Below are 9,521 nucleotides of genomic sequence, written 5' to 3' on the forward strand. Positions count from 1 at the left end.
CTCAACATGAGGTTCTAACAGCCAATGAACACACAGAATCAGCTGGGCTACAGCTGCTGGAGAACATCTGCTGCCATGTGTGTCCATCACATCTGTGTCCTCGAGCTGCAGTTATGATTCTCCGGGGGCAAGTCCACGTGTCCGTGAGAAACGAATGTAGAACATTTATGTTTGCTTTGGAACCTACATCCTGACAGGAGCTGAGCCAAGCAGTCAGCTGGGCTGGTGCTGTGCACGTCAGCTCCACCGTGACCTCAGCTTACATCACACACTCCTCTGTGTATATTCAGTGGAGCCTAATTCCTCCTTGACGGCCTCACTCAGTCTCCTCCTGCTCTGTGGGTTTTAGCATCTGCAGTTGGTCGACTGACTGAGTGGGAGATGTTCCAGCAGGAACTAGCACATAACATCACAGTTTTATGATCTGATGACACCTTCAGACAAAACAAACAAAACACAGCTTAATGAGCAGCTGTGCTGTGACATCAGCTGTAATGACATTTTAATTTAAATCAATTTCTCTGACAGGAATAGACATCAGGGGGAGAAATGTGAGGCTTTTGTCCTTGTATTATTTTTGTTTATTTTATTTAGTCAACTCAAAACTACTCATATTTCAACACAATGAATCAAAAGACACCAGGACCAGCTATGTGCACATTTTTAGCTTTTCAATCTTTTGTTTTCAGGTTGTGTGTCTGTCCCATTCCCCTGAACGTGATATCTCCGTAACACTTTGAGGGAACTTTTTCAAATTTGGCACAAACATTCATTAGGACTAAACAGAGATTAGAAGGTCAAAGGTCAAAGTCACTGTGACCTCACAAAACACGTTTTCAACCAGAACTAACAAATTCATGCAGTAATTATGACAAAATTTAACTCAAATGTCCATAGGGATAAAATTAAGGGATGACATTTTATATCCAAAAGGTCAAAGGTCAACTTCACTGTGACATCATAATGTTCTGTGAAAGCACTTCTAGTCATTATTCAACACTGTACCTCAGGAAGGAGAGACTGTGAGCATGTTTCCTCATACTTGGCTGCTGTGGAGGAAACGACTGCAAGGATGTGATTCTAGTTTAATTGTAAGATGTAACAAAACTGCGGTTTTGCAGAACAGGCATTATACAGACACAAACACATTCATCTCTCAGGTGACTTTGGTCTACATGACTGAGTGATGAATGTGTTTGGGTCTATGTGCTGTGCAGATCCTTTTTCTGGCTCTTGTCTTCAGTTAGATTTTTCTGATCCAGCACCTGTAAAGGTCTCTGTGGATGTGTGGTCTCTACACCCTGTTTGTCCTGATTTATGAGCCGGATTCCTGGTGTGTGAATTCAGCAGCAGAACAACTAAGTCAGTTTAGTTTAGTTCTGTTTCAGCAAAAACAGGACAAAGAAGAGATTCAGCAGTTTTCATACTGTCCGAGTGTTTTTGTGTGGATGGATGTCTGTATGTGTGGACGTGCTGCTGCTGACTCACGTGTGTGTTAAGGCGGTAGGACATGAGCTCAAACTCCCCGTCAGGAGGAATGAAGGAGATGGTGCGGTCATTTTCAAAGCGGGACAGACGGACACACTGGTGGAACTTCACATCCTCCAGCTCCACTGACTTACTCTTTCCTCCTGGAGACAAGAGGAGCAGGGGAGACAGAGAGAGACAGAGGAGACAGGGGCAGAGGAGGATGAAGAGACACACAGGGTTTAATGAACAATTATTAAGAGTCAAGTTTCAGTTATAAAAGTTTGTGTAGTGATTTATGTCAGTTGTGCTTCCATTGGACTGAGTCACTCACGTCCAGTGTTCTCGAACAGGACTTTGTCGTTGAGGCCCAGCCTCAGCTCGGGCATCCCAGACAGGAACACTCTCATCTTGATGGAGCCCACGATCTCACTGCGCAGCACGTTCCCGTTGGCACTGACCTGGAGCAGGGACAGAGAGCTGTAGGTTTACAACAGAGTTCACCACTCACAGTCTGATCAGCACACATTGTTGTGGAGGTGATGTCCCATCAGCAGATGTACATTTGAAAACATTTGTTTGGTGATAACAGGGTTTTAGTGCTTCTATAAATCAGGTGTCAGGCTGTGAGGCCTGTTCCTGTGTCTTCACATCAAGACTTTGAAGCAGAGCTTTTAGTCAGAGGAATGAATTTTCTTTTACTTTGAAAAATGTAATACACTGTGTTCATCACAGGAGAAAAACCAATCACAGTCAGTCATGTCTGAACCTGTCAGTGTCCTGACGATGCTTCGTCAGATGAAGATGAGGCAGAAGATTCTTCACCAGAGACCACGACCTGATCTGAGGTCTGTGTCTGAAGTTTGAGAGATAAAGAAATAAAAAGTTTGCTGTGTTTACAAAAACAACAATGGCTTCTCTTGTTGATTCAGTTGTGTTTTTATGTCCACTGTGACTGAACATATAATAAGACAGACATAACAGGATGACTGCGCAGCAAAAGGGGGGGGGGGGGGGCAAGTGGAGAGGAGAGGAAAACCTCGGCAACATAAGCATATATAAGCACATTTTACAACATGACTCAACAACTTGCTCCAGGGGAGGGGGGAGGGGGGGAGGAGGTGCAGCCAGCCGCAGCCGCAGCCGCCACGGCGCCGCCAGCGGACCCCGCCCGCTGCACTGGGGGGGTGGAAGCGGCGAAGGCGTGGGATGGGGTTGGGGATTGGGGCGAGTTGCATATGTACATGTGAGGAGTGCCGTGAATGTGTGTGTGTGCATAGGCCTGGAGAGTCGCTTCGTCTAGTTCACAATCAGCGCCTCAGTTCGCAGGGTGTCATCACCAGTCTGAGCGTCACCCTGTCTATTGCCACAGACAGGCTGTTGACAGCTCCTTCCAAGGTGGTTCCCAGTTGCGGTTCACAGTCTGAGTGCTCACAGCTTTACTCCTACTACTAATTTTCCGATACACCAGGGCAATGCCTCATCCAATCAGCAGCAAGCCTGGTATCACATTTAACCAGGAGCTGTAGTCAGTACTGGACTTGTGGACTCTTTCTCCCTCTGATGGTCACTACAGTGAACTGAACTGAGGACCAGGAACTAAAAGACCCAACATGTAGATCAGGTCTGTGTGCAGATCCGCAGACGCCACAGAATCAGTCAGTCACATGCAGCAGACTCAGGGCCTGTAACGCCTTTGAAAATCCTGACACAAAATAAATATCTTGGAAAAAATCAAATGATCAAATAATATCTGAAGACATGGCAATGTTGTTTCACAGTAAAGACCAGGGGCTGTGGGAACTTAGCTGCAGCTTCTATGAAAAACGAAGCGGGACTTCTGGTTGTCTTTTCATGTTTTTTACTGACGGAAAAAACTGTCACAATACAAAAAATGACGATGACTAACAGATCATAAACAATGACTCTTCTTCCGTTTTCCCACTGACACTTTCTTTTTTTTAATGGTTCGAACCTTGACCTTTCTCAACTGACGTGTAAACACAGAAACGCCCTCTGGTGGACTAAATGAGTAACATTAGGCTACATATCAGTTGCCTTTATGAAATCATGTATGAAATTGACCTTACTTTTAATCTGTATTTTAATACTGTCTATTTAATATTTAACTGGATCTGAATGCAAATCATGAAATATAAACATAAAATAATAATCATGTTTTCTAAATAAATAATAATGAACAAAGGATACAACAGGGGCAATGTTTCCCAGTAACAACTGATCATAGAGGTGAGGAGAGTTTGTCACAGTGCTGGCTGTGAATTAGTGCTCCCCTCTTTTCCCTGTGTGTCAGTGTGTGTGTGTGTGTGTGTGTGTGTGTGTGTGTGTGTGTAATTGTACTCGCTACATAGTAAGGACCAAAAAAAGTATTTTACTAACAGAGTGAGGACATTTTGGCCGGTCCTCACTTTTTGAGACACCTTCAAATCACATGTTGAGGGTTAAGACTTGGTTTTAGAGTTATGGTTAGAATCAGGTTTAGGTTAAGGTTAGGGTCAGGGTTAGGGTTAGGCTCTCAGGTGTGATGGTTAAGGTTAGGGTAAGGGGCTAGGGAATGCATTATGTCAGTGAGTGTCCCCACAAAGATAGAAGTACAAGTATGTGTATGTGTGTGTGTGTGTGTGTGTGTGTGTTTGTGTGTTAATAGGCGTAGCTACCTCTCCTTGGCTCTGGCAGCTCTCCACACCTGTTTGCAATCTACTCATCACCCACAGTTCAACTCCATGTTCACCTGTCTCCACCATCTCCTTCCCTCCGCTCCACGCTCACCAGCTCCCCGCTGGTCTTCAGCGGTACCTCACCTGTCTGTCCCGTCTTCACCTGCCTCAGCCCCACCCTCTCCATTCATCTCTCCACAACCCTTTCATTATTAAAAGACCTCTGATGAATGCTCATTTTCACACGACGAAGCAGCAAACACACATCATTAAAGGCAGCTGTCCATGGTGCTGAAGATGATGCTGAACACTGTCTGTAACCTGCTCTGTACATCAAAAATACAAACAGTACCAGTCAAAACTTTTCACAACATACAACAATCTGTCACTGACTCGAGCAGAGAACAGAGGGAGGAAACCAAACTTTTATATCGAGCTGTCGATTTGATTTGATGTAAGTGTTTCACATTAAAAGCCTTCCAGGAAAAGGGTGGAAGGAGTATGCATTTAGTTTCTCTGTCAGGATTTTATTGTGAAATATCTACAGAGAGTGTTGATCATCACAGAAGAACAACAAAGGAGAACTGACTGTGATTAGAGAGTTACTGAAAACAGTGTCAGTGTTAAAAGAGCAGCAGAGTGGTGAGTGTCACATGACTCTGTGGATCTGATCCAACAGGGAAACATGGAGGACGTGCTGATCAGATTTATTTATAACCAGAACTGAGGAGGCCTGTCTCTAAGTTTATATCTAAAGTTATGACCATGCACTGAAGTTCAAAGCTTGTACATGTGTTCTCACCAGCAGGTTGACTGACTCTATGACGTCTAGGAAGACTTCATTCTTCCTGTACTTGATGCCCTCTGACCTCCAGGACACAGCGTTGGTGACAGTGGCAGGAGGGCGAGGGGCCCCGGTGTCCAGCTTGTGGCCCTCTTGAGTGATGTATCTGCAGGGTGGAGAGCAGGATAGATAAATTATAACAGGTCTGATGAAACAGCAAGTGTCAGAGGTCGTGATCAGTCCCAGACTTCTTACTCCTGCAGGATCTTGCTGTCAGTGGTCTGAGGGTAACCAAAGTCCATCAGCTCATCCAGCAGCTCGTAGATGATGACAAAGTTGTCCCTGATGCTCTCCTCCTCCAGCTCTTTGAAGTACTCAGAGAAGACCTGAGGAGCCACACAGACAGAGTTAGTCTGAGGAGATGACTTCAGTACATGATCTGTATCTGAATGTCCGTGTCAGGAAGGATCCATGTTGAAGCAGGTGTCATCACACACTCAGATCTCAGCAGCTGGAAATAACATCTGTGACATTCTTCCTCAGCGAGGTGAAAGGTCACCTGACTCCATCTCTTCCCTCCCTCTCAAACAGCTGGACACAAAGCTACAGATGAACCACTTTTCTCCAAAGGAAGAATAAGTGGATTAAATAGAGCAGTGTTTCTACAGGAGCCTCCAACGTACAGGCCCTTAATCTGCATCTAGATCTGATCACACAGCAGGCAGAATCAGAAATTGAAAATGTTTCATCATAAAAGGTGTAAAGAAAAAGGTCCCATGATCAGATGTCCACACAACACATGCAGATACAGGCTGCATGTTAGAGCAGGGGCTGGTTTCACAAAGACACACTCTGACTATACTGTAGATAGAACAGTCAGACTTCAGAGAGACGTCTGAATCTGTTGCACACAGCAGCTTAGTTCTTGACTATCTCAAACCAGACTGTGGTACAATGCATTCTGGGTAAATTAAGACTTTTTTCAAAATAAAAAAAAAAGGTGACCAAGGAACATCATCCAACCGCTCAGCTCCATCTACCCCAGCAGAAAATGTTTGTCTTTTGGAAGAATTCAGCAGTTACAAGATGTTTTACTTTACTGTAACCAGAAGAAAAATGTGATTTGAAAAAAAAAACACTGTGATCTCTAAAAACTCTGTGTGGGAATGAGGTCTGCAGGACGGCACAGAGAGCCTGTGTCCCCCAGACTACATGGAGGAGCATCAGATACAGTTCTATCAGCTGGAGGAGGAAACATCAGTTACACACACACTGACCAACATCCACGTTCAGCACATTCTGTCACTTTGTTACTGATTCTTATTATCAGCTAATGTCAGTTAATCTAATGGCTCCATCCTGTCAACAGATGGACGTCAACATGCAGTTGCTCATACACTGAATGACACCTGGATTTTTTTTTCAGCATTCATTTAGCTAATGCATGAAAATGTAATTTCATTTTCATGCATTTATTTCAGATCCAATAAACCAGAATTGATTTAAAGGAGGATGTAGGAGTAGTAGGTTCATCCATCAGCCTGGTGTTTTGGGTGGATATGAAATCCATCTTCAGTTTTTTAGCTGTGTCCGACAAAACAGTCTCTCACAGCTGATTGGCTCTCAGTGTACAACCAGTACATGTATCTCACAGCTGATTGGCTCTCAGTGTACAACCAGTACATGTGACCTTTAAATCATTCACTGTATTAATGAAGTAAAGTATTTCATTGTTAATGAACACACTGATGAGCCACAGAGCTTCAGTTTACTGATCAGTTCATGTTGAGTTTTTTTTACTTGTGGTGCGTCTCCTCAGAAACACAACTACACACATTTCACACTTCAGGCCTCATCCTGTGTCGACTGTGTTTACATGTTTGTGTGCAGATCTACATCTCATGTCCTCACTGAAACTGAAAACAAAAAGTCAAAACAAAATAAAAATAAAAACTAATGAAAAATCCAAAACTATAATTACCATGCATCAGACTGGTGATTGATTATTGACTAAGAGAAGACAAACTCTTACCTGGATGATTTTATAGAGAAAAGAGAAAACCAGGGAGACACAGGCGTTCTTCTTTGTCGTCGCTACAACTGGTGACCAGCAGGTTAAGGTGACAAGTGACCAGGTGTGAATGTGACATAAAAAATCAATCAGTAAAAACTGAGACAGAGCAACAAAACTGTGTCTGCAGCAATACCAAAAAAACAAGCAGCTACAAGACCTCACTGCAGCAGACCTACAGTCTACCTGTGCAGCCCCCTGCACAGGTAGTTTTGTTTTTAAAAAACAAAAACTGAGTTAATAGATTCATCTCATTATAGAAAGCAACATATCATTGTGAAGTTGGTTCCTAAATGAACATGGTCTAACAACTGGAAGAGAAATGTGATTTAATACAAATCCACTGACAGCACTTTAAACTACAGTTAGTCTGAAACTTTATGATAAATATTGTATTTGTATATTTGTCTTCTGACACTGTTCTTCACAGCTGTAAATTTGATCAACAGTGACTCTGACTGTAAATCAAACTATTGATCACTTTTTGTTCCTGAGTTGTGGCTGCAGCCAAAACTTCTCTCATCTGGATTTCAGCAGCTGGACGATCAGACCACACTGAGAGGGTCGACTGACTAAACTAGACTGAGACTAGAAAAGCTGCAGCCAGTCTAGAAAGTGAGGTGGGTGAACTACATGTGTTTTCTTCTGCTTTTGCTTCAGCGCATGATTCTCACTGGGACTCAGAGCTGATTTTGTAAACACACTGATCCAGGCCCCTGAGGATGCCTCAAAGATACGGTACAGGTTGTTGTGTTTGATCCACATGAAGCGGACTCCTCCGTGGGCCAGGATCGGAGACAGGTTTCCCTCCTCCTCCTTGTCCATGAGGATGGGCATGAAGTGCTCGATCTCTGACATGTCGACATCTCCCCGGTAGTTCCGGCAGATCAGCACCTGAAATATACGACACATTTCTCTTCATGTCCAATTCTGTCATTCACCCGAGACTCTGGGGCCTGAGCTCAGTCTCACTTCATCTGTCTGCAGACCAGGAGGGAGCTGGTGGAGCTGGTGGAGCTGGTGGAGCTGGTGGAGCGGTTACTGATAATATTATCAACTATTCACTGTCAACAGATTCATGTCATAAAAACACAGTCATGTTACTTTGCTTTAATGTGACAAAAAACGGTAGAACACAGTTCACTGCTTTCAACATTACTCTGATCAGCTTTAGGGCTGTAAATAATTATTATCATAAGCCACAAATCTATTGATCATTCTTAATTCATCTTAAATTAAACAATTATTTGATTGGTCCGTAAAATGCCTGACAACAGTGAAAACGCTCATCACCGTTTCCCAGACTCCAGGCGGTCGTCTTTCTGCTGCTAACAGCTCAAAACCAAATCGGTTATATAATATAATATATATATATATAAACAATGTGAAAGAGAAAAGCAACAAATCAGAGACATGTGAGGAACTGGAACTTTCTGTTTTTCTACTCATCAGTGTCTGCTCTGCTCTTTGTGCTGCTGTGAAGCTCAGTTCATCTCCTCTCATCTCCCTGACAGCCCCACACACAGTTACACAAAACACAAGCAAATGGAGAAAACATCTTCATCAATCTGACAACACACATGCAGCATTTGGAAAAAAATCTGCACAGAGGACAGAAAATCTTTGAACTTGTCGTGTGTATTTGACTGTGTTTTTTTGTTTTTAAATGCTGTGTGTGTCCTGTCAGACTGGTGAAGACGCTGGTTTCTATTTACAGTGTTTTCTCCATCAATTCGATTTCAGTTTATTTGTGTACATTTCCCCATGTCTGAAAATGTATTTATTAATCAGGTGATAATAATTTTGACCTGACTTGAACAACCAGCTGACAGCTGTGGGACCACAGGTTGACCGTGAATGTCAGTGACAGCTACAGGGAATAAATCCACTGGATTCAGACAGAGCGCCTCCTCCTCTGTATGTCAGCACTAACACAGAGGCAGAGGCAGTGGAGCAGGGACTGTGGATCTGGTGTCATCAGGTCTGGCAGCTGAATGATAACAGTCTGAGTTGGACTGACTGACAGGCAGCTTGACTCCTGCTCCACCAGAGCAGCATGATCAGCCACTGCAGAGAAAATATGCATCACATGAGAGCGCCCTGAGTGTGTCTGAGGGGGGGCATGAAACACCCCCCCCCCCCCTTGGACCTCTCTCCGTGCCACATGAAATCCGTGCTCCGGTCAGATGACGTCTTACCTTCCCCTTCAGGTCCAGCACGTACACGGCGCTGGCCGACATGTTTCAGCGGTCACGTCCTGGGCTCAACCCCGGCGACGCGGTGCTAACGGGAGACAGAAGTAACGGCGCCACCCCCCTGTCAGACCAGACCCGCCGCGTTCATGAGTACACCGACAACCGGAAGCAGCACCGACCTGTGTTCCGCTGGCAACTGTCAAACTTCCTGCTTTCACAATAAAAGCAGGGAACCAAAAAAAGTGGGTACAACTTTGTATTTCATCAACATCATTTAAATACTAGATAATCACAAAGATGCTCTAGTAACAACAGGTCAGCCAATC

General features: G+C 44.0%; 1 protein-coding gene across 3 annotated transcripts in view; it reads right to left on the reverse strand.

Moving 5' to 3' along the window:
* The window catches only part of LOC139626436 (AP-1 complex subunit mu-1), a 40,916-nt gene extending 31,539 nt beyond the window's left edge, over nucleotides 1-9,377 (reverse strand). For all 3 annotated transcript variants that reach the window (XM_071486734.1, XM_071486733.1, XM_071486735.1), the window contains exons 1-7: nucleotides 9,199-9,377; nucleotides 7,738-7,894; nucleotides 6,962-7,029; nucleotides 5,185-5,315; nucleotides 4,948-5,095; nucleotides 1,802-1,928; nucleotides 1,489-1,631 (exon numbers count right to left, since the gene is read on the reverse strand). In XM_071486734.1, the coding sequence (XP_071342835.1) occupies nucleotides 1,489-1,631; nucleotides 1,802-1,928; nucleotides 4,948-5,095; nucleotides 5,185-5,315; nucleotides 6,962-7,029; nucleotides 7,738-7,894; nucleotides 9,199-9,240 (816 nt within the window). In that variant the 5' untranslated portion in view covers nucleotides 9,241-9,377. The remainder of the gene's footprint in view (nucleotides 1-1,488; nucleotides 1,632-1,801; nucleotides 1,929-4,947; nucleotides 5,096-5,184; nucleotides 5,316-6,961; nucleotides 7,030-7,737; nucleotides 7,895-9,198) is intronic.
* Nucleotides 9,378-9,521: the final 144 nt, after the last annotated feature.

This window comes from Trachinotus anak, unplaced genomic scaffold, assembly GCF_046630095.1.
Source record: "Trachinotus anak isolate AG129_WGS33_773 ecotype Australia unplaced genomic scaffold, CSIRO_AGI_Tana_v1 ptg000010l, whole genome shotgun sequence".
NCBI classification, from domain to species: Eukaryota; Metazoa; Chordata; class Actinopteri; order Carangiformes; family Carangidae; genus Trachinotus; species Trachinotus anak.